The 26,584-nt window shown below is 37.4% G+C and overlaps 1 protein-coding gene across 1 annotated transcript in view; it reads right to left on the minus strand.

The window, feature by feature from the left end:
• Positions 1-3,548: 3,548 nt before the first annotated feature.
• The window catches only part of gpr158a (G protein-coupled receptor 158a), a gene marked incomplete at both ends in the record, with an annotated part of 112,343 nt that continues 89,307 nt past the window's right edge, over positions 3,549-26,584 (minus strand). Inside the window, 7 exons of the mRNA XM_079406478.1 lie at positions 3,549-5,489; positions 5,916-5,999; positions 6,150-6,296; positions 6,387-6,492; positions 9,904-10,042; positions 11,187-11,425; positions 18,733-18,842. Of these exons, the coding sequence (XP_079262604.1) occupies positions 3,549-5,489; positions 5,916-5,999; positions 6,150-6,296; positions 6,387-6,492; positions 9,904-10,042; positions 11,187-11,425; positions 18,733-18,842 (2,766 nt within the window). The remainder of the gene's footprint in view (positions 5,490-5,915; positions 6,000-6,149; positions 6,297-6,386; positions 6,493-9,903; positions 10,043-11,186; positions 11,426-18,732; positions 18,843-26,584) is intronic.

Genomic DNA, 26,584 nt, shown 5'->3' on the forward strand with positions numbered 1-26,584 from the left:
TTTAGAACAGAATTTGGAAAGTCTTCTGTTCTTACAAGAGTTTGAGATGACTAGACAGTTAAGGAGCAGTTGACCTATAGGTTGCTGAAAGTTCCCTTTAGTGTACTTAGAAATCCATGAGCACATATCCTGATGAGAATAGTAGAAATTTGGGCTTATAAATTATAAGCAGATTACATAAATCGGGGCAGGTGGCGATTCTCTCTTGGTTACTGCTTTGTAATCAATACTACACTGTAAAAAAAAAAAAAAAAAAATTGTAGGAGATTCTCAACTTTTTGTTGTATAAACTTAAAACAACAAGTTGAGAAAACTCAAAAATCTGCTGTAGCTGGTTGCCTTAAAATTTTAAGTTGGCTCAACTTTTTTTTTTTTTTACAGTGTACCTGGGTCATTCCTACTTGGCAATACATTTTGTATTACATTTACAGTGTTGAAAGATGCAAATCATATAAGTGTTTTTTATTTTAATGCAGTATCACAGTTAAATTAACATGGAGTGAATTTCAGTTCTTGTAGATGTCCCAAAATAGTATGTGCTTCTATACTGAAAAAAAGGCATCTAAATGAACTGGTTTGATTAATTAACTGGTAATTAATTTATAGGTCAAATTCAATGTCACTCGTGTAATGTCTCTAAAAGCCAGGTCATCATTGCCGGTGAGTATTAGCAATAAACCTCATGAATGATCTGTGATGTTTTGTGGCTTTATTTGGTTTTTCACACATTAAAATATTTCATAATTATTTATCTTCTGTTCATTTTAATTCCACTGAGCAAATAATCAAGATACAATTAATGAAAATTTAGTCATAATTGATCATGTCATGCTTTACCAGAGCATATTTCTGAAAGTCTGGTGAAAGAAAGTATTCAAAAAAAGTACTGCCGAACAGGAATGACCTACCTATGTAAATATTAGCATGGAAAGATACTTTCATAGTATTATAAGTTAAATTGTATGGACGCGTATTGCATTCACTTGAGGAAAAAAAAAAATCTACTCTGTTTTTCTGAATTAACGACTTAATTATCTCAGAATTACGAGATAATTTTTAAAGAAAAAAAAAGTTTTTGCTCTGTTTTTCTGAATTAACGACTTAATTATCTCACAATTACGAGATAATTTTTAATGAAAAAAAAGGTTTTTGCTCTGTTTTTCTGAATTAACGAGTTAATTATCTCAGAATTACGAGATAATTTTTAAAGAAAAAAAAAGTTTTTGCTCTGTTTTTCTGAATTAACGACTTAATTACGAGATAATTTTTAATGAAAAAAAGGTTTTTGCTCTGTTTTTCTGAATTAACGAGTTAATTATCTCAGAATTACGAGATAATTTTTAAAGAAAAAAAAAGTTTTGCTCTGTTTTTCTGAATTAACGACTTAATTATCTCAGAATTACGAGATAATTTGTAAAGAAAAAAAAAGTTTTTGCTCTGTTTTTCTGAATTAACGACTTAATTATCTCACAATTACGAGATAATTTTAATGAAAAAAAGGTTTTTGCTCTGTTTTTCTGAATTAATGACTTAATTATCTCAGAATTACGAGATAATTAAGTCATTAATTCAGAAAAACAGAGCAAAAACTTTTTTTAATGAAAAATTATCTCGTAATTCTGAGATAATTAACTCGTTAATTCAGAAAGACAGAGTAGATTTTTTTCCTCAAGTGAATGAAATACGCTTCCGTAAAATTGTGACCAGAGGTCATTGATAAATTTACCCCACTGTGGAGAAACGGGATTGTGACATCATTTGATTCACACAATGCCAAGAATGATATATTTAGGTACATATTTGTTTTAACCTCTTTGGTTGCTATAACCTATATACATGGTAAAACCATTTATTCTGTATTCTTGCTAATTCATATTGTGCACATACAAAACACAAGAATCTGTCAATACATTTAAAAACTATTTAGTTACTGTAGGATTGGGTCAAAATAGTTTGCAATCGCAATATGCCAACATTTATACAAACATTTCATAACTAGGCATCAACCTGTACAACAGTTCATGCCTCGTGTTGTGACACCAGTACCTTGACATCATTACAGATTACCAATGACCATGTGCTGAGAAGGCATACAAGATATGTTAACATTCCAACAGTAATTTAGATACATTGTTGAATTCACATCAGCGAACACTGGGGATGTTTCAGAATCTTCTTCTAAGAAATCGATACATTTTCCAAAAAATCAATATGGTAAGAGCAAGATTGTATTTGTAAACTGATGTAATCATCATAAAATGTTAAAGGATACCAGATACATATTAAAGAATTTGAGGCTTGGGTTAGAATTCAATATGAGATAGACTGGAATTTGATATTTCCTATATTGTCATGAGTGTTCTAATTGTAAAAGATAAAAAGGAAAGACATTAGAGGCAGAAACCTTAATGATTGTGCCCTACGCTGAGAAAAATTATATCTATAGTCCCATGAACTGAGTAGTGGACTTTTTTTTTTCCATAGCATACCCCATTCAAAAAGCATTTACAGTTTTGCAACATTACTAATACATAAACTAAATTTAATTTATTTTCAAAAATAAGATGTTGATTTTCATCAAGTGTTTCAATAAGTATTTGTAACATGGGCTATGCGAATTTTCACATCTCCCAATACAAAGTAAGACTGGTACAGGACTATTTAAATAGGCACATTCAGTATAATATATAAGCAAATTTGGAAGCATTGGAAATGTTAAATTTTTTTCTAGTCAAGATAACTCAAAAATTTTTTTTGCAGATATGCACATATGATCGCAGAACGGCATAAAACAGCAAGGCCAAACAACAAACAAGGGCAAATATGAATGGAGTTCTGTCCAGTTTACGTCTGTCTCTCTAAGCATGTTCTTTACTAAAGTGCTACAGGCTAATTTTCTAGCAGCCGCATGAATTCAGCTCACTGTACAAATGTTGTGTCTCTATTCTGCTGTTGAGGTTTGAGTTCTTAGATTTATTGGATTTTACCTCTATCTTTGGCAAATATTAATTTTTACTCAAACCAGATGATAATGTATGAAACAAACGAAAACAAGGAAATGGATCAGGCTTACTCCATGACACTTCATGCATGGTCCACACCTTCATATGTAAGAAGAATTTGTACTATCTTTTGTGGAAGCCAGAGTCAAGGAGAGGCTACAGATGCAGCTGTTATGATAGTTCAAATGTTAATGAGGATACATGTGGTGAGCGTAGGCATCTTGTTTACATTGCACATAAAGAGTTGCATAATTGTAAACTACCATTTCTATTTAAAGGTTCAACCAATACTTTAAAATCTGGAATGCCTGGTGAGTTGTTGCATTTTATTATTATTTTTTTTTTTTAGTATTTATTTTTTCTTTCTTTTATTCCAAAAAACACAAAGGGAAAACAAAAGGTTGAAGAGAAAGGCAGCTTGTGCGACATGTTGATTTTCTTCTCCAAATCACCATAAATTCTATTAAAGTTTTTATTCCATTGTGTATTTATGAAAGAAAAAGCACATATAATGAGGACTAGCTAATGGTTCACTCAGGTAAAATGTCATGCTTTTTTTGTTGATCCTTGGTCATCAAAGTCCCAAGGGCAGACATCTGAAGTTTTAACACCACTAGTAACTCTGCCTTTGGAATTCAAACTTTTCTGTTTGCCAGTGGATGAACTGGTGCTCCGGCTGACTTCTTTACTAGTGGCCGCATCTTCAAAATCCCAAGGGCATACCTCTGCTTGCTTTTTTTTTGCAGATGCACTATTTGGACTTTTTTGTTTTTCCATTGAGACAATTTCTTGACTACTATCAGTATCCCATGGACAAACCTCAGCCAGTTTAGACTGGCTGATAGGTCTTTCTTTCGTTTTTCCAGAGGTTAACTTGTCTTTTGCATTTGATTTAATTTTGTCTTCATCGGGACCCTTTGTGTTCTCTCTTTCCATTTCTGATATTCTGACAGGAGAAGTTCCCTTCTTTATAGCAAGAGTCTCCTTTGTTTTAGAAACCTGAGAAGAACAAGGGTTTTTTTCAGAGATGGGACCTGACACAGTCTCAAAGTCCCATGGACACACTTCTACTTTAAAGGGCGGCTGTAGTGTGCTGCCTGTGGATTTAATAGGCTCGGGGAAAACGCTCTTTGCTTTGCCCTCTGTGGGCGTTGTACCCTTGCCCTTGACTTCAGCAGGCGAGGAGCTTATTTTCCCTTTGATCTCAGTGAGTGCGGTGTCCTTTCTTGGTCTGCTCTGATCAGGGGAGCAATCCGAGTCCTTTGGCTTGCTCGACACGTCCTCAAAGTCCCATGGACAGACCTCAGCTTTTAGAACCTTGGCAACCTCTCCAGATGCCTGGGGTTTGGACATGGCAGGCTTACTACTGGAGTGAGGTTTTGGCCCCAGTGCCTGACCATGGTTCTCATTTCCTTCCTCCCATGGACATATGTCTGCTTTATCAGCAGCTTTCTGGGTTGGACATCTGGCCACGGAGGGTGATTGCTCTGTGCCTTTCTGCTTTTGCTGTTGCGACTTTGTCGCCTTGTTGATACTTCCATGGACTGTGGTGGTCTGCTCAGGGGCAATAGACACATGTTTCTGGACCTTGTTTTCGGAGGGAGTCGGCAAGTCCTCCACTTCCCAAGGGCACACCTCTGAGAGGTCATACAGGTCTTTCCCCTTGGCTGTTTCTGAGCAAATTGAGGGCTGGCTTCCGCTCATCTGTGGCTTCATTATACCAGTTTTGGCAGCTGTCTGCTTGTACTCCACTGACTGACTGACAATCATCTTTGGATAACCCTCCATTTCGTCAGCTTCAGCTGGGGTCTTGGCATCTTTGTTCTTTTGATTAACTTTCTTTGTTGGATCCTCCACTGCTTGGGCCTTTCCTGTTAGACCAAGAGTTTTCTCTTTGGCACTGGCAATGACGCTTAGAGATTTCTGCAGCATGGTTGTTCTAGGGTGAATAGGTTTCTTATCAGCTGTCAGGTTGTGAGCGCTGGCTGACTTACACACCAAGGGAACGGACTCTGTTGACTCACTGGCTGCATCAATCTTCTCAGAGGACTTTTTGACCAGCTTCTTGCCCATTAGGGTTTCGAGAAGGGAGCCTTCTGTGTTTGTGACTTCCATCTTATCAGTAACTGAACTGCTGGAATCCTCACTGTGGTCCCGAACATGGTCATAACTGCTGTGGGACTTTTTAAGGGAGAAAACTTTGCTCTTCAAGGATTCATCTTTGGCAGGCTTAATAGAGTGTGAGGGGTCGAAAGTGTTCTTTCTCAAGACACAGATGCTGTTGCGGTTACTTCCATGTTCACCCAGGTCCTTGTCCTCACGGCTACACTGGCGGCCCATTGTCTCTGGAATCTCAGTGATGCGGCGCATGAGGGAGCGACCTAGGCCCTTTTTGGAGCTGCGCTTTTTCTGCAGGTGAGGATTGTTAGCCAGCATCTTTTTCCTCTTATATATCTCCAGCTGGGAGTAGAGTTTCTTCAGCTCTTCCTGTGGATTTGAAGACAAAATGAGCCATTAACTCACAACATCTGCCTGGATGTAGAAGCATAAAAATGAAATGATTGTAGTTACAGTGAAGCAGACGCTCTATTGCACAGAAAGCATGCAGAACTAGTCATTATATGCAACTACAGACAGTGCCTCAAAGACGTTAGACCAAACCAACATGCTGTTTTACACTAATTAGAGACAGGACAGTCTGGGACGTGTCAAATACGAAAATGTAATGTTTTATTGTTAGGTCTGAAAGAACATCAAAGTATTTCGTGCAGCTGTGTCTTGAAGTCATCAACGACAATTATACCAAGAGCAGAAATTTTTCCCATTAGCAAAATGCCCTTTCTATGAACAAAATTTGAGTCTTTGATGAGAGACTTCTTCAGCTCTAACAAACAAATGAAAACCTCTGCTCACGTTGGTACGTTTTTCCCAAAGATTGTCGCAAGACCTTATGCCACAGCCATTAATAGAACTTAGCTGGCCCATTTCCTCTGGTGTCTGCAATAAAAAACTGCCATGGCTCAGTATGTTTGCCAGTTACAGGACAAGGGGTCAAGAGATATTTGCAGATTATGAAATTTCATTTAATTACTAAGGCACGAGAGAGTCAAGGGGAAAAGAAAGCCTTAAAGAAATCAGGGCACCTACCCGAATATCCTCTGGGTCCAGACTGTGCTCACTCCATGCGGACGTTATGCTGCTATTCAGGTATGACCCAGACCGGCCCATGTCCAATTCATCTTCATAGGCCTCTGTAGCAATGTCATCCCTTAGATGCGTACCCGCAAACAAGAACTGTGGGAAAGACATGAGTGCTTAAGTTCTGTAAAATTAGATTTTAGCCAACAAATGATTCAGAGGGTGAAAGAGGATTGGTGGGTTTACCTTTGGCACCAGCAGTAACCCCAAAGTGACAGTCACTGTCAAGTGTGTATGAGCAAAGAATAGCATCAACATCCAGTCCGGGTGCAGTTCAGGGGCAAGAGTGAACCTGTGGGTGGATTTACAGAAAAAAATACTAATCATCTACACTTTTTCCTTTTTTGGCAGCAGGCTGAACAAAATAAAACCATTGCAGTTTCTATATTTTACAATTTTACGTACTTCCTAAAACAATACAGTACAATATTATATAGTTATCTGGTATGTGTGCATTATAGATGTGGATCTGGTCGCATTCCGAAATGCTTATTTACACAAATTCTTACACCAAATTCTTCAATAATTTAACTTACTTTTTTATGAATGCATATAAAATTAAATAAACATATTAATATAATTTTCAATATATGGTATCAGCAAAGTGGGTAATATGGAAAACTTTGTCCAGCTTTGAAGCAATGCAACATGTTTTGCTCACTTTTCTCCCCCATAATCCTTGGTAGTATCTACAGCATGCATTTATCACACTCTTACACTCTACACTATTACTCTGATTTAAATACTTCTATGCAGCATCATTAATCATTGCACTCATTCTGAAAACCCCATTCATTCATAGCTTGAACCTATGGGTGGATTTACAGAGTCCAAGTGAACAATCATCTACACATTTTACTTTTTTTGGTGTTAGACTGAACAAAATAGAACCATTGCATGTTTACAGTATATGGTCACCTACTGCAACTACAAAAACAGGATTTTTGCTAAAATTAAACCTACTAATTGAGTGATTTAAGAGGCTAAACTAAACTTTGAGCCAGATCCATACAAGTGCCTGGATTTGTGTACACAATATACTGATTCCTGAACTCAGGAGCTAGGGAGCTGTTTGAGCCACACCCATTATTGGCTTAGTCTGTGAAGATAGAATGGCATTTGCAAATGACACAAGATGTAATTGAACCTGCAGTCACACAATGATGTCAGAGCATGTGAACAGCTCCAATACAGCAGGTTTATTTTTAGATTTAAGCTGTGTTTATCTGTGCTTGGTCTTATTTTTTTCTTCTTCAGGTTTATCTGTACTGATCTGCTGGGAGACTGTGTTCACCTTCACCATGTTTGCAGTGAGGTTTTCAGCTCTGTTGCTTCCGGCTCTTTTAATCTGGTTGGAAACTGACGGTCCCTCTGAGATGACAGATGCACTGCTACATGGAATAGCATGGACATGTCCGTTCAAATGCATAAAATAAGGTTTCCTCATATTGCTGTTACATTACCTTCTGAAATTCCTGAGGTAAGCTAGAAAGGACCTGTGTATGCTAAAAACTCTGGCTGCCACAATGCACTAATTACTGTTTATGATGAAAGGACATGGGTGCTGTTACACCAAAATACAGATAGTTAAGTAACACTATCCCATGGCTCTGTACTGTGATTAATTACTGTAGAAACAGTGGAGAGAGCAGCAAGCGATGCAGCACTTCTAAAAATCACATGCCCTGCCTTTGAAGTCAACTGCCTTTATCTTGTGTAAGAGTTCAAGCTAAGTTCCTGCCTGAATGAGTGCCTCATTACTGCTGAAGTTATTCACATGCTCCACAACCCTAAACCGACTCTTTAGAAGGCATTGTCAGTCCATTGGGCAAGGGCCTCAAATATTCATTTAAAATTACGGAGTGTCTATTTACACTAAGTGCAAATAGCCCATCTTGTTGGCAAAGGCTATTTACACTAACTCCGCCCACTAACGTGTGATTGCGTTAGTCAACATTAAGAAAAGAAGTTAGTTTAACATCAGTTTCAGTGGCGTAGATGGTAAGGTGCATGCTTTTTGACGCGATCGACCCGAGTTCGAGCCCACCTTCTGCCAAACATTTTTTTCTCCCTTTTCAAATCTCATATCGCATAAGAAAGGCATTTATTTTCAATAAAAATGAAGGAAATAATCAAAAAGTTGAAAATAAAGTATCGGGTAGGTGTAGGGAGGGCTTTATTGTCCCAATAAGGTGGCATCCATTTAAAAAATTTGAATTAAAATTATAATTTACACTCAGTATGTTATTATTGCGTACTGTTTTATAATGTGCTACAATACTGAGGTGCAGATAATTGCCACTATTTGCAATAAGTAGTATAAATAGCAGAAAATCTTGCTATTTTAACATAGTGTAAATAGAATCTATTGCTATTTGCACTTAGTGTAAATAGCATCTGTCACAAAAAAACATGCTATTTGCACTTGGTGTAAATAGCATCTAATTGCTATTTGCACTTAGTGTAAATAGCCGCTGCCTTAAAATTATCATAAGAACTAAAAAGCAATACAATTGTTTAAATAGCACAAGGGGGTTTAACCACTGCCCAAATGCCAGAGCTGATAGCTTAATCAAAAATATAAATAGTAAACTGACCATTCAGAATGAATATTCAATATGTAAAATCATTGGTTTCTGTCAAAAGTGTGCCTGAAATGGCAAAAGGGATAAAAATAAATGGTAACACTTTAGTTTAGGGACCAATTCTTACTATTCTAAACTAGTTGTGTATTAGCAAGTCTGTTATTAACATATTGTCTATTAATAAGCACATATTCTGCATCACCATATTGTACATCCTTAATCCTACCCAATAGTACTTAATACTTAACAACTATACATTACTAACTAATAAGCAGCAAATTATGAGTTTTTTGAGGAAAAGGTTGTAATTAACAGTTTGTCAATGGTGATAATTGGACCTTAAAATAGTATGGCTGAATAAATAAGAAAAAAAACCTTTCAAACTACTAAGCTACTGTATCTTTTTATTGAAATAATGCTGACTGTTGACTGTTTTGCCAAGTATCCAAATTAGTTCTGATTATTAAAGGATCTCAAAGCAAATGAACGAATAAAATTCCATCAAAGCTTGAAGAAATCCTAACCTCTGAATTATTCAAATGATTCTTTGGAGGATTTTCCATTTAATTAAACATATTAATGGTTCTTAAGACCCAATGATCCCGTCATAGTGGTTAACATTCGACTGAAGATGGAGATTTTTAAAGAATAGCAACCTATATTTAGATCGGCTCTTCACATAAACCACATAAGTCATTGTATCCTTTTGATTCTTTCATTGTAATTGCATGGAAAAGAGCGACCAGTGAGTTATTATTAGGGGTGTGCAGCGAAGGCAATATCTGTATCTATTGCAAGTTATTTGTATCTTTGGTAACGCTTTATTTTAGGGTCTCTTAACTAGTTGCTTATTACTAGAATATTATCCAGTTATTAGCACTAATTAAGCACATATTAATGTCTTATTCTACATGACATTATGCTACATCCCTAATCCTACCCAATACCTAAACTTAACAACTACTTTACTAACTATTAGTAAGCAGCAAATTATGAATTTATTGAGGAAAAAGTCGTAGTTAATAGCGAATAAGTGTTCCCTATTCTAAAGTGTTACCATATCTTTTAATGTGGGTGGGGCTTAAAATTAAGGAGTCTGAGAAGTGGCAGTCACTCACCTTAAAATGTGGAATATGGCAGAGAGGATGAGCTCATTGTGCACTGCGATGGCCATGTAGCGTGGCTCATGAAACGCTGAGGGGACCGTCCTCACCGCATAACACAGATACACACCCCACAGGAGGAACAGGAACTCAGCTGTTTGAGAGAGGTAGTATAGAGTTAATACCCAACTGACTAGTACCTGGGACTTACCAGTTCCCAGATCAACCCGAGAATTATATGGCTGTCAAAACCTTCCTGTTACAAACAAATATAGAACTAGATTGAAAATACTAGAATGATAGAGAAAAAAAGACATTCAATAAATGCAATCTAGTTTGCTTGTATTCTCTGGATGCCTCTTGACAGACAATTGCAAATGAAGCTGTGGAAGGCAATCCAAAGTTTTATAGTTCCTCATCCCCTATTGGCACATCCTATACAATGTCAGCCAGTCAGCTGGCCTGACATCAGTAAACATGTGTTCCCCGGTGAAAATCTGTAATCATCAATGTGACGCTTACTGGTCCAGGTGTTAGATTGGGCACTTTCCAATCTGCCATGCTTGAGGATAAGACCTCAGGATAAACATTTGTGCTGAATTCGATTCGTCACAGCCCGACTGATGTTTCCTGTGAGAGTCGCTATTTGTCTGCAATTAGTGCCAAGGCAGCCTTGATTCATCACTTTTTTGGCTTGTATTACGAACAAGATGACCTGTATTGGTCTACCGCAGTTGTTATGTTTAGATTAGCATACTCTGCACTTACAATGTATGCAGTAAAGAGTATGTACGCAATGCAGGTAGTGTGTTATTTTTTATATGCAAATCATACCTCAATGACATATGACATTTGTCAAATTGAGTAGTATGCACAACAGAGTGCACTCACTGTGTGTAATATTGCATCCCATAATGCAATGCTTTTGACTTGGCCTTCTATTTCAAATACCCACTCCATACAAATACGATAATTATAATGATGATAATAATAATAATTATAAAAAAGGTAGTAGGATAGTATAATATTGCTTGATTCATTATTTGTTTGGGCATTTTAACACAATGCAAAACAACTACTTTAAGTCATAAGTACTTTAAACTCATAAGTTTAATTTTTGTTTAAACTATTCCTTTAAGCAGTGCCTTGAAGAGATTATTTGTATTTTCTTTCATTAAAAAACATCCACATTTGGGAGCATTTCATCCAGACTGTTACAAAAGTAATTTATTCCAGCCCGTGCTCATTAAAATGCCAAATACTCATACAGGAAACTCTTAGGTAACAGATTCACTCACCCACAGCTATCATGTAGTCCCAGCGGTCCAACAGACACATGCTGAACTGTAGCCCATCAGTGGTGAAGCCCACACTGATGAGAGCGAGATGTCTGTTTGGATTCTGACAAACAGCGGCGGTCCAGGCTATTGTGAACCATAACACAATCAGCAGGATGACACACAGAAGACGTAACACTCTCCAGCTGGTCATGTAGGGGATCCGTTGGGCTGTACGTGACAGGAACACCTTGAGAACCCTGGAAAACAGTGACAACAGCCATTGTATCACTATCATCTCCATATTGGAAATGACATGGAATTGAAAAAAAAAAAGTAAAAAAAGTTTTAATATAAAGGCCAATTTTTATTTCATTCGGCATAATATTATTCATAACATTCTTCTCTTTGGATGTGGACCAATTTTTGATTTCAAAGTCTGTCTCATCAAACAAACTTATAAATGACCATAGCGTACAGTCTTCTCATTATCACTATTTGTCTTTGTGTCACATTAAGTGTCATCTACACCCCTTTAATGAGTGTCTAATAAAAAAAAAAAATATCTAAGCAATATGTTAATTTGAAGTATCCTCCCATTTCTGTCCATATCTGAACAGAAGTCATTAATTTATGTTGCCTAATTACAAATGCCATTAAGTCTTTTGGCATTTCCAGCATTTATCATACCATCTAGCCGACATTTCCTTCTGTGCATGTTCTGTGCAAGATTTTCTTTCATCCTATTCTTCTGCATCCCAGATCCTTAGAACCCACCACACAGGCTGTCCACTGTTCATTTTCTTCTTTTGTTGTCCAAACCATTCAGTAAATTGTAATATATTGTGGTCATTTTGGTCTAAGTACCTCCTGTTATTTATTTTCTCACAACGATTTTAAGCAGACATTTTGGCGTGTAGGTTAACGATGTAATAAATATTTTTTAAAACGTACTTTACCCCTGATGAACTAGTCGTAGAACATACAGCTCTGACACTTTATAGGATGTTTACCTTAATTGGAAATTAGGGATAATACAAACTTTAACTGGGCTTAAAAGGATTTCACAGCAGCTAAATCAGGAGAGGCTAATGCTGCAAGGTCACACAGGAAATGAAGTCTGTAAGAAAAGTGCATTAGAGAGCCGCTCTATCCTGACCTGTTTCTTTAGCATCTAAAGTCTTTATTAAATAATAGTCTGTTTGAATCTGAACATTTTATGAAATATGATAGGGATAACAAAGTTAAAGTATAATGTTTGATGACTAAAATCAAAAGAACAATTCATCTAGGTGCCTCAAGTACCCTCGTAACCAATATTTAAGTCTGATTACTGTCACGGGACGTGGTTGAAATAACGCACACGACGAGAGAGTAAATGTAGAAAGTCTTTAATTCCAACATACAGAACAAGGGACAGGAGAACTGAATCTTCAGCACACGTATTCCAATCAAATAACATCAAACTGAGACAAAGAACATACAGAAACTGAAGGCTTATAAAGGACAAGAAACAAAGGAGCAAACGAGATGATTAATAAAACACAGGTGATCAGACTGAATGATAATTAGACAAATGAGCTAATGAGGAAACAAACCAAAATAAGGAAACAGGAAACAAACCAAATAAGGAAAAACAGGAACTAACACGTAACAGTTACTCCCCCCTCCCGGAAGGCGCATCCCGTGCCGTAACCGTTCCACTGGTGGTGCAGGGCAGGAACAGCGAGAAGACAAGGAAGGCCTCCAGGGTGGATCAGGGAGTTCGGGGAGCCATGGCGGACCAGGAAACTCGGTGAGCCATGGGGTATCAGGAGACCCTGTGGCGCATCCCGTGCCGTAACCGTTCCACTGGTGGTGCAGGGCAGGAACAGCGAGAAGACAAGGAAGGCCTCCAGGGTGGATCAGGGAGTTCGGGGAGCCATGGCGGACCAGGAAACTCGGTAAGCCATGGGGTATCAGGAGACTCTGTGGCCTTGGCACGGCCACTATAGCCATGGCTATATGCAAAAAAAATAAAATAATTATTTTATTTTTTTATTGGGGGGGGGGCTCTCTGGTGGAGTGGGCTCTGGTGGGGGCTCGGGAGGAGCGGACACTTGAGGGTGCTCGGGAGGAGCGGAGCTGGCTGGGACCAGCGGAGATATGGGAGACAATGGAGACGATGGGGAGCTGGACGGGACCAGCGGAGGCGAAGGAGACTCAGGAGACGAAGTAGAGCTTCCTGGAGCGAGCTCTGGGGCTGGAGCCGACACGGGAGCGAGCTCTGGGGAGCATTCTGGACTCCAAAACATCCCATTATAAACGACGAGTATAGCCAGATGCACATGTGTGACGGACGGCAGGCTTGACTTCGGAGCTGCGGACGGTAGCGAGCATGACTTCCCCGTGGATGGCAGACTTGACTTCTCCACAGATGGCGGACTTGAGTGAGGAATGGCGGATGGACTGGATGGCATGGTGATTCTGGATCGGGGCTGGACACTCTCCAGACACCGGAGGATCCCTTCCCTTCAGCTCAGTCCTGTGGTGTCTGGGAGGTCCACAGGGCGTTGAGTGTGACGTCATCCAGCACCGTATGCGGGCTATGGCGGAGAAACGAGCGGCTATTTCCATCGCCGCGGGGAAAAAAAATAGGTAAACCAAAACACTTTTCAAAAAACTAAAACAAAAACACGGGGAAAAAGGACGCTGCTTACTTTCTGTTTTGGTCTCGGTTTCTGTCACGGGACGTGGTTGTAGTAACACGTACGACGAGAGAGTAAACGGAGAAAGTCTTTAATTCCAACATACAGAACAAGGGACAGGAGAACTGAATCTTCAACACACTTATTCCAATCAAATAATATCAAACCGAGACAAAAAACATGCAGAAACTGAAAGCTTTTAAAGGACAGGAAACAAAGGAGCAAACGAGATGATTAATAGAACACAGGTGATCAGACTGAATGATAATTAGACAAATGAACTAATGAAAACAGGAAACAAACCAAATAAGGAAAAACAGGCACAAACACGTAACAATTATATGTAATATATTGAAGTGCAAATCAAATGTAATGTTTTTGTATATGCCTGTTAATTGCAATAAAATTTGCATACATTATAGATTTAATTTATCTATATAAATTCTTAAATTTGGATGTGGACCAACTTTTGATTTCAAAGTCTGTCTCATCAAACAAACTTAAAAATGGCCATAGTGTACAGTCTTCTAATTATCACTATCGTTATAATCACTATCGTCAATGCAGAAGATTTTAATTTATCTTAATTAAAAAAAACGAACCTTGATCCTACATCTCTTTCCAGTTTTCGGCCCATCTCAAATCTCCCTTTTATTTCAAAGATTATGGAGAAAGTTGTACTGGCTCAACTACAGTCTTTCTTGTCAGAAATCTCCATTAATTAAGTGTTTCAATCAGGTTCTAAAGCTCTACATAGCGCTGAATCGGCTCTGTTAAGAGTCTTAAATTACATATTTCTCATGACAGAGTCATGGCTCTTGTCCTCTTAGACTTAAGCGCTGCATTTGACTTAGTCGACCACAACATTCTTCTGTCACGCCTGGAGTCTTGTGTAGGACTTTGTGGTATGGTTTTACATTGGTTACGTTCTTATTTGTCAAATAGGTGTTTTATTTACATTTACATTTATTACATTTATTTATTACATTTATTTTATTATTCAAATAGGCCATTGCGTTTCTACTGACATTCCTCTTGGTTGTGGTGTTCCGCAAGGTTCGATCCTTGGACCTGTGTTGTTTTCAATGTATTTGTCCCCCTTGGCCTCCATTTTTTTTTAAATATGGTGTCTCCTTTTATCTATATGCTGATGATACCCAGCTTTATCTTCCTCTACAGCGTAATAATAATAAGTATTCTCTTCAACCATTGTTAGATTGCCTAAACGAGCTTAAGCTATGTCTTTCAAGCTATTTTTTACACCTTAACGAAAAACAAAACGGAACTTATTTTGTTTGGTCCTAGGGAAAATGTTGCTTTTAATTTTGATCTTGGTTTCCTTACTCCATATAATACACAGTGTGCCAGGAACTCGAGCATTTTATTTGACTTCAGTTTAAAGTTTGATAAACAGATTTCAGCTGTAGTTAAGTCATGTTTTATCAACTTCGCCTTCTCAGTAAAGTTAAGTCCTTCCTATCGAGGAAAAATCTTAAAACAGCTATCCATGCCTTTATAACAGGGCTATTCAATTAACTTCATTTGAGGGCTGGATTATCAAATTGAACATTTGAAGGGGCCCAAGGGGCTGGGGGGACATCCCAATCTTTTTCTGGGGGCCTATACAATTGGAAATTAAGTTTAAATGCATATTCAGCAGTAAAATTAACTAATATTACCAACAGTAACATCTATAAAAGGTTAACATTAGTGCTGTCTGCCATTCAATTAAATAAATAATCAATTTTTTTTTTCAGTAATTAATTCAAAAGATGTGACTAAACGCATATTATTATATTTGTGTTTTCATATTTTCACACTGAACTTCCAAATTAATATAGAAACAAAATATAAATGGTATATTTAAAATATGTTTAATGGCATCTTTTTACTAGCCTATTATTAATGAAGAAGTATCGTTGATACAAATAATGTCACTATTAAATCCATTTTTTTTTCTTTAAATGGCTATAATTAATGGCTACAATTACAGTATAATTGAAATGTTATGATATTATTTTTTTTACATTTAATAGGCTTTGAAAAATATAACAACTTTTTATAAGTGAACTTAAAACAATCTTCACAAACTATAAATTGTATGCATAAGCTATATTGATTATTCTTTATTCAAACTACAAAAGTTAACCAGAAAGCAGAACAGTCGAGCGATTTCTCTTTTTCTTTAGTTCTTTGATTTACATCAATTACAGACTACAGCGCTGTTAATAAAACCTGATGCACATGACGCGGATGTGACACATATCCAATTTTCTCCTTACTCTTTACGGTCATTTAGGATTTTATAACTGATGTAAGACTGTGTTTATGAGGTACGTCGTGCTAAAAACCACATATTTTTACATCATTGTCTGTGGTTTTTGACCATTGAAGCACAGGAGCGCTTGTCCGAAGCGGCTCAGCTTATGAGTACAGCCAAACTATACTTCCTGCTTTGATAAAAATCTTCGTCCAGTGTCAGCGCTATTTCTCGCCAGAAGTTATCACCGATAACAGTCTTTAAACTTGTTAAAACTAACATTAGAATTGTGGATATCTCATAACTCCCTCACATAAGCGCTTGTCAACGCTGCCATCTATTGATGTTGTGGTCTCTGGTAGATTGTTGTTATTGTGTGTCTCCCTTTTCTTTTTGGCTGGCCCGGGCCAGTGTTGCCACCTTGTGGACAAACTAATTAGTGCAAGAACAATTCAAGGCGAATGTGCAACCTGCGTACTCTTCCTCGGGCCGGATGAATATGATTGGCGGGCCGGATTGGGCCCGCGGGCTGCCAATAGAATAGTCCTGCTTTATAACATCTCGGCTTGATCATTTTAACTCTTTGTATTCTGGTATTTCTCAGTCTTCAATTTCTCGTCTTCACTTAGTTCAAAACGCAGCTGCTAGACTGCTTGAAGGGAAATGAAAATATGAACATATTACACCTATTTTAATGTCTCTACACTGGCTTCCTGTCAAGTATAGGATAGATTTTAAAATTGTATTATTTGTTTACAAAGCCCTCAATAATCTGGCTCCTCAATACTGATTTTATTTGTCTGTTGATTTCCTTGTTACTCTTATTTTATTTGTATTTAATTCATTGTAAAGCACTTTGTTCAACCTCGGTTGTGTTTAAATGTGCTCTATAAATAAACGCTGTGTTTGTTGTTATTAATTTATAAGCAGTTAAGAGTATTTTTGACCCATGTAAGACCTTATATGTATATTTTTATATAATTACTTCAATTGTTTTGAAATATGGTTAAAGTTTCCTTTTTAATGTTCTGACAAGAATATAAACAAGAATAATTATGTTGAAACTAAAATATACTTTAATGCAATTTCTATGGAAATTTAACCATGTGTTTAAATATAGATTTGCAATTACACATATGTAGAGCTGTACTATTAATCATAAAAAAATATTGTGATATCGATTCAAACACCAACGCGATCTGACACAGAGAGAGTAGATATCATGTTTAGGTATGAAACAGCTTTTTTTGCCTTTTAAACCACATAATATAATTTCTGTCTTACAACATTCATATTATCATAGATTCACTGGGATTAAATTCTATAGTTTTGATATAAAAACACTGTCTATGGTAGCGATTAAAATAGAGCAAATCACCTTTGACGTTTCAAATTCAAACTGGCACTTCAAATAATGTCTGTTTTGATTACATTGTTTCGCTACTGACGACAAGTGACTAAAAAAAAAAAAAAAATTGGAAAAAATTGAAAAAAAAAATGTTTTTTTTTAACAATTCATTCAAATTAATTAAACATTTTTAAATAGACTGCAATTAATATTTTGTTACAGCCTCGTTACAGCCACGTTATTTTGCATAGTTCAGAATCATAGGAGAATCGTGATTTGAATTATAAAAATCGTGATTCTCAATTTATCCAGAATCGTGCAGCTCTACACACATGTAATGGTGAAGTGGAAATGTAGTACATTTCAAATTTTAACTTTAAATGTAATTTTGGAATGACAAAATTACAATTAAGTACAAGCACATTCAATACAACTGAGGATATTTCATTTTCACAATGATATACAAAGTCATGCAGTTCAGAATATTTAAATTACATTATAGTTTTTATAAAAAAAGTTAAAGTTAAAAATACATTTTAGGGAAAAAAACACACACACACACACAAACACACACACACACACACAGTATATATACATACATACTGTACATGTATATATACTGTGTGTGTGTGTGTGTGTGTGTGTATAGTGTTCACAATTTAAAATGAACAGTTTTGTAATACAATACTGTGTGCACAATTTTAAGTTGATGTCAATATTTTTTATTTTGGTTTAGTAATGGTTAAACCCCTTGAGGAAGAGATGTAATCTAGCTAACTGTTCGGTCTCTGTAGCCAAGCCTTTGGCTCTCTCGCCCACTATCCAATCTGCTACCTGACACCCATCCAGCCTTATTGTTTTTTTCAGGGTTGATTCTGAAATGGCAAAGATCTCAGCAGGTTCCACCTCATCGGCCATATTAGGAAAGTGCAAGTTGTGACATTTAATAACATCGTGGTCTGTGAGTCATCCAGCGTATGTGGGTGTGTTATTGTGTGTACAGGTGCATGCGTATTTGTGTGTGTGTGTCTGAAGCAGCTTATCTATTTCGCAGAGGCATCAATCTCAAAATGATCACGGACTGCAGTGTGTCATTCTCCGCTCACATAAGTCATTCTCAATATCTCATTCTAGCCATTCCTAGGATTAAGATTTTTATCAATCAAAATAATTCATTCTAACTAAGACTGTGACCAAAATAACAACAATACTGCAAATTCTACAGGTATCTGGAAGAGTGTCTCATCTTTTATAATGTAATAAATGTTGTACCTGTAGAGTTTGAGGGTGACTGTTCCATAGACAGTGGCAAATCCGAGCAGACGAACCCATCGCAGTAGGATACAGCGGAAAACACTTGGCTGGAAGTACAGAATCACCACCTAGAAGACAATTAATAAGGACTTAAATGGAATATGCATTTATTTTAATATTTGGATATCTATTTATTCAGATAAGATGATGTTTGATATGAGACCCCGACTGTTTTGTCCTTGACTGATGGTCACAGGATGAAAAAAGTAGTTTTATTTTATAAATTAAAACCACTAGAAAAAGTGTAAGTAAGGGATAATATATAGTCTAGGTGTTACCATAAAAGAACGTCATAACTAAATAACCACAGTTTAATAAGCAGCGATAGAAGATCGAATTAATTACATATGCTCATTAATTAATCGCTATATATGATAATATTTGCTGAGAAAAGCCCTGTATATAATAACATCTGCAACCTTTTTGAGGCAAAATAATATCTCACTGTTTTTTAGCATATTGTGCCATAAGCAGCACTTTATGTTTCATTTTGTTATGCTCCGTCCAGCTGTCAAATGCCATTGCATTTATTAATTAAATTATTTTATTAATTTATTTTTAATTGATTATACTTCAAATATACACACAATAATTTACAAATAAATAAACAAACAAACAAAAATGACACACTTAAACATCTTTTCATTGTTGAATTTATATAAGGAACTAATGGACACCTAATATCCTATCAGCAGCTTTTTTTTTTCTCCTGAGGACACCTGAAGGTGCATAAATCAGAAATTCACTTTTCATTTCTTTGCTCATAACTCCATCCAGACTTACAGCAAGCCTTAAACCTATTACAGAATATAAAGAATCTCTATGATGTGTCAGTGATGTGCGCTTTCATTGATCTTTCCATCCATCATCCTTATCTGTCATAGCTCTCCAAACAAACCTGTCAGATGCCAAGGAATCTAACTGAGAATTCCAGCACATCACTGCAGTTCCGTTGCATCCACAGAGAGAAAGAGTGAGAGAGAGACACTAAAGGTGAACTGTAATTGAAGCAGAATCTCACAGCTGTGCCACCCCCCTCTGTCCCCCGTGCGCTGGCCTCCGCTCAATCTCTTTATGTGCAAACAGCGATGCGACGCTCTGTGTGTAATCTAATAACAACAGTCTGCTCACTTCTCAGGAAGCTCTATTATTGGATTGATTATGGAAAAATGATTCTGATCGGATGAATTGCTCCAGCACGGACTCTTCTGTCTTAATTAAGTTGAGGAAAACTAATGACATACACCGAGGCACATCCGTAGGGGGCTCCTGCAGACCCCCACAGCTCTCTAACACACTTCTACAGCTACCACACAAATCTTAGAGGCTGACATGATCGAATAGTGAAATTGCACATCATCAAATATTTATTCTGCGATTTAAAGTCAACACGAGAAGCTGTTTTGGTAGCTCATTTAAGGGTGAGACTATATTTTATCCAATTGAAATGAGATAGACAACTATTCAACTACTAGTCTTACCACCAAAACATACAACAGGTAAAACAGACATGCAGATGGTCTACATAAGATGAATTTGCAATATCAAGTTTTTTTTTTGTTTTTTTTTTTTGGAAGTTTGAATCCTTCAGTTATAGACATTCAATTGCCCTTTCATAGATAACTGTTTTTATAAACAACATAAAAAACACGAGAAGACCATTTATTAACTCTTAAATAAAATACATGGAAGTAATTCTCAAAGCATTGTGTTATTGTAGTTGCTTTGATCTCAAGTTTTTCCATTGCATTTACTTGTGTCACCAGCAGATGTCCTCTGTGTTTCGAGTGCAGTGAATCATTTTGTGAAGTAAAGAAAATATCTGAGTAACTTTTTCAAATAAGTAATGCCAGTTACTTTGTTGACCCTTATACTGACTGACATCTCTCCTGTCCGCATGTTGAGAGAAATCGGAAGTGCAGAGGCACTGTGTAAACATGATGGTTAAGGTTACTGTACTTCTAGTCTAAATGTGAACATGCATTTCTCATCTCACTTGAACAAAAACAGATTCAGTATTCCTTAAAATAAATAAAAACAGTGAAATGCTAACTCAGAATATGATGCAAATCAGCAATAATTAAAGATAAAAAATAAATTAAAAAACATCCTTTAAGTATGATTACTATTGTATTATCCAATGTCTTTGTTGCTGACTGCTGACCTTCGATGATCCAATTGAACCATACTAATAGCAAAAATATCCATTTTTTTTTTTTTTTATTGGTGAAGAGTGTTGAACTTTCTTCTTCTGCATCCTATTCTTAATGCAATCCAAAATAGCAGCACAGCTGAAAGGTTTGTTTGACCTGAATTTACATTTCCTGTGGCCCATGGCTTATTCAATTCACTTTAGGTGTAAAAGGGCTTTTACATTTGCTCAAAAAATATTTTTTATATTAAAAACAAACAAGTAAGCCCAGCCCAGATGAGAAAAAGTAGCACAAAATTAACGTAACACATGACTTTCCATAAAAAGTAACTAAGTAACACAATACTGTAATGCATTACTTTTTTTTAAAGTAACTTTCCCCAACACTCTTTATGTGTATATTACTGTGATAGATGGTCATTACTCTGGGTCACCAAAGTGTGCACTTGGGCAAGGACTGCAAGTGTTTAGGGTGCCAACATAAAAAGGGATGTTTCTTAAAGGCACAGTGACAAAAATGACTGCACAAATGTAAGGGTCAGAGAGAAGGTGGAGAATGGATGTGGAAATCTAAACTCAGATAAATGCAATGACCCCTTTAAATGCAGTTTTAACATCCAGTGGGGCAGGGATGTGTTTAAGATGTAATGTGTGTGTGTGTGTGTGTGTTATAGCTGCCAAAGATCCTTTGGCAGAAGTGTGTGTGTTGTGCTTGTCAGGGGAGCATCCAGTCGGCCAGCTCTTAATTAGAACTGGGAGTACCACACGCCTCCAGCAGAACTCTCAACAGCTTTAACCAGTCACTGACAAACCATGCAAAACTAACACTTTACACCTCCTCATAAATATCTGATGCAGAGTAAACAGCACTCCTCTCAAAATGACTTCATTGTCAGCATAATACTCATCTCAACTAAAGTCACATCACTGTTGAAACCTGTACCCTGTCAGCAATATCCATAATGTACTACAGGAGTCACTAGAACCGCAGTGTTTCAAAGGCCTGTAATGTGTCAAAACACAATATATAACGCAATGCAAGTATGCACAGCATCTCAGCATTGTTGCAAAGGGAAGTTAGGGTGAGCATTAGCATAAACTGTCCTCTTCTACATTCAGTTTCCCTTTTCAGGCCAGCTAATGTGAAGCAGAAGTTTGAAGAGAATCTTGCTGAGCAAGTGAAAGTTAGTTCAACTGTCAATGGGTATTGAATAACGCATTCAATGTAGTGACACAGAAATTTGAAGGTAACTCTATCGCCCCCTTCAGCAGTGAAGTTTGTATCTGCCAGACAGATAAAAGAAAATACATAAAATTTGTACAACGGGACAACACGCTAGCAACACATTGGGCTAGTCTGCATCTGTGTACTGAAAGTATATTTGGAGTATGCACTGTGTTTTTGGGACACTGCTTCATTACAATTAAAGACTCAAAATTGTATTTTTGCATAGTGCATATTGTGTTATATACAGTGCCTTGTGAAAATACTCATATCCCTTAATTTTTTGCACGTTTTGTTGCTGCCTTATGTTAAACTGCTTTAAATCACTTTTTTCCACATCAATCTACACTCCATCCTATAATGAAAAAAAAAAAAGTTTTTTAACATCTTTGCAAATTTATTCAAATTAAAAAACTTAAATGATTCCATTGCATAACTACTCATACCCTTATCTGGGACAGTTGGAATTTAGCTCAGGAGCATTCATATTGCTTCTAGGTGTGATATAATGTATATCAGAGCAAAAACCAAGCCCTGGAGTCACGGCTTGGTTTTTATAGAAATGAACAGTCTGTAGAGCTCAGAAACAGGTTTGCGTCAAGCCACACATCTGGGGAAAAGTTCAGAAAAAAATTCTGCTTTAAGGGTCACAGAAGCATGTAGTCTCTGTTACCCTTAATGGAAGATGTTTGAAACAACCAGGATTCTTCTTAGAGCTGGCCTCCTGGCCAAACTGAGCAACTGATGGAGAAGGGCTTTGGTTAGAGTGGTGACCAAGAACCTGATGGTCAATCTAGTTAAGCTCCATGATCGTATATGCAGATAGGAGAAATCTACAGAAGGGCGAACATCACAGCAACACTCCACCAATCTGGGCTTTATGGCAGTGTGGCAAGACTCAATCCTCTCTTCAGTGTAGACACATGAAAACACACTTAGAATTTGCAAAAAAGCACCTAAAGGACCCTCAGATTGTGAGAAATAATATTATCTGGTCTGATGAACCTCAATTCCAAGCATCATGTTTGAAGAAAAGCAGGCACTGCTCATCACATGCAGAGTACCATCCCAAAAGTAAAGTGTGCTGGCAGCAGCCTCATGCTGTGGGGCTGTTTTTCAGTGGCACTGAGGGACTGAGGGACTCATCAGAGTAGAAGAAAAGCTCAATGCACCAAAATATAGAGATAGCCTTAATGAAAACCCAGTCCAGAGCATTCAGAACCTCAGACAGACAGAAGGTTTACCTTCCAATAGGACAATGGACCTAAACACACAGCAAGAGTGGCTTATAGACAACTCTGAATGTCCTTGAGCTTGAACCCAATCAAATATTTCTGGAGAAACCTGAAAATGTGCATCTGCCCCCATCCAACCTGACAGAGCTTGAGAGGTGAAGAGGTGAGGAGAGGAATAGCAGATAATTGCCAAATGCTGATGAGCAAAGCTTGTCGCATCAAACAAAAAAAGACTTGAGGCTGTAAAGGTGCTTCAGCTACATATTTAGTTAATAAATACTTATGCAATGTACTTATTTCAGTTTTTTTTTATCTATAATTAATTTACAAAGTTGTGACAATTCTGTTTTTGCTTTGTCAATATGGTGTATGGAGTGTAGACTGATGTAGAAATTATTATTATTATTTTAAAACAGTTAACATAAGGCAGCAACATAACAACATGTGAAAAAAAAATGAAGGGGTATGAATACTTTCGCAAGGCACTGTATACTACATACTGCATACTTTCAAATTGTATATTGAACAGTACACAGTCTGCAACAATACGCAGTTGAAACAATAGTGTGCTACAATGTTTTCACATAATATAGTCCAGCAGGGTAAAATTTGCATTCTGTCAAAGCGTGTGCAGGATTTAATGATGATCATCGATTTTATACATTTAATAAAAATGAATACAAACAGTATACTACAGTAAATTTTCCATGTTGTCATTGTCATGTGACCTACAGTATTATGTCATGTTAGTTGGTCATTTCTATAAATATTAATTTATGAATATGGCGACTTCGTGGGGAAGTCGTGGCCTAATGGTTAGAGAGTCGGACTTGTAATCCAAAGGTTGCAGGTTGCAGGGCCGGCAGGGATTGTAGGTGGGGGGAGTGAATGTCCAGCGCTCTCTCCACCCTCAATACCACAACTGAGGTGCCCTTGAGCAAGGCACCGAACCCCCAACTGCTCCCCGGGCGCCGCAGCATAAATGGCTGCCCACTGCTCCGGGTGTGTGTTCACGGTGTGTGTGTGTGTTCACTGCTGTTTGTGTGCACGTTGGATGGGTTAAATGCAGAGCACGAATTCCGAGCATGGGTCACCATACTTGGCCGTATGTCACTTCACTTCACTTCTCTCATTACCTTTTGTGCAACCCAGGCTCATTGGAAAAACATGCCTGTGGTGACATTTCTGCAAAATGTTATTACACTGCTTCTTGCACAGTCTGTGACACTTTCAAAATGCTATATTCAGTAAATGGCTAATAAATCATGTTTAGCTTTATTCCAAACAGAAAAACATGAATATGGCACTGTTTTATTAGTTAGTTATGCTAAGTGTGGAAATGAAATGTTCGTTTTGTGGTGCTGAAAGTATAACATTTTATCACATTTGAAAATGACACACCACCTACATTAAACCCTACCCTAACCCGTTAGTGTTAAATGGTTAGTTCACCCAAAAATGAAAATCCTGTCATTAATTACCCACCCTCATGTTGTTCCAAACCCGTTAGACCTTCATCTTCGGAACACAAATTAAGATATCTTTGATGAAATCCGAGAGCTCTCTGAACCTCCATAATAAGGCCCTTGATAATGGCAGAGGACTATCCCAGGAGAGAATAAATAGTTGAATAAAGTCGTTATTTTTATAAATTTTTTATCGGATTGCTTCAGTCTGTCCCTGTCTGTTGTGCTGCTGAGAGGTTTGCGTTTGTAGCTCCGCTTTTTTATTGAATCTTTACCTTACTTTCACTCTCTGTTGTCTGAAGTGATAATAAATAACTTAATTCCCACCATATTTCTGGTATTATCTATCAAACTAATCTAACTAATTTGATCGTTCGCTTTTTAAAACCGCAAGTGCAGCGCATCAGCTGGTTAGCTTGTTACTCGCGGTTCCATTCACATTTCTATTCGCGCCTATAATTGATTTATTTTTTCTCGCTCCGTTTTCATTTCTCTCTCGCTCCGTTTATCACGAGTTCATCAAACAACAGTGGTAAGTGGTAAGTTAAGTTGGTATCATTCATCAGTCACGGTGAGTAATGGATTCTTCTCCTGCTATTGTTGTTTGCACTTCATGTCACATGTATAGTTTATCTCTCTCTGTCGGCGACGAGGGATTCACATGTGATAAATGCAGGGAAATAGTTAGGCTGACAGAGAAGGTTTCAGAATTAGAGACACGCATCCAAACTTTAGTTGAGTATAGTAAGAATGTGAGGGCTGTAGATACTGCTTTGGACTAGCTCAGGGAGTCCTGTACATTGTTCGGCTCCGGTAGAGACCGTGCAGCAGGGCAGCTGGGTGACTGTAAGGCGGCCTAGTCGCGGGTCAAAACACCGCTCTTCCGTTCCGATCAGAACATCAAACAGGTTCTCCCCACTCAGTGACGCACCCACTGAGAAACCTGATGAAAGTGCTCTAGTTATTGTCGATTCTATTGTACGGAACGTGAAAATAGAGACACCAGCCACCAAAGTCCAATGTTTACCAGGAGCCAGAGATATCTTGGCAAATTTAAAAGTGCTGGCTAATGCTAAACGTAAATTCAGTAAGATTGTTATCCACGTCGGCGCTAATGATGTTCGACTTCGCCAGTCGGAGATCACTAAAAATAATGTTAAAGAGGTGTGTGAACTTACAAGTACGATGTCAGATTTTGCAATATGCTCTGGTCCGCTCCCTGCTTACCGTGGCGATGAGATTCATAGCAGACTGTCATCACTCAATGGCTGGATGTCTAAGTGATGCCCGCAGAATAACATAGACTTTATAGACAATTGGATGAGTTTTTGGGGCAGACATGACCTGTTGAAAAGAGATGGTGTTCATCCCTCCTGGGGTGGTGCCGCTCTTCTCTCTAGAAATATGGCACATAGTCTTAGAGTTCGTACTTGACTAACTGGGGCCCAGGTCAGGAAGCAGACAGACTGGCTAAATCGACCACCTGCTAGCCGCCTTACGTCACAGAAGTCAGTTAATTCTCAGCACATAGAGACTCCTTCACCCAGATATCACACTATGGAGACTGTGTCTGTTCCCCAAACTAGAAAATACAGAAAATGTCCAAACCAAATTAAGAGTAACAATTTAATTGATGTTCAACAAATAAAAAATGTTTACAATACAGAGACTATTGAATACATCTATACTGATGCTGTCTAACTCAGTCATTGGCTGTACTGCAAGACTGTAG

Source organism: Barbus barbus (genome assembly GCF_936440315.1).
Source record: "Barbus barbus genome assembly, chromosome: 44".
Classification (NCBI taxonomy): Eukaryota; Metazoa; Chordata; class Actinopteri; order Cypriniformes; family Cyprinidae; genus Barbus; species Barbus barbus.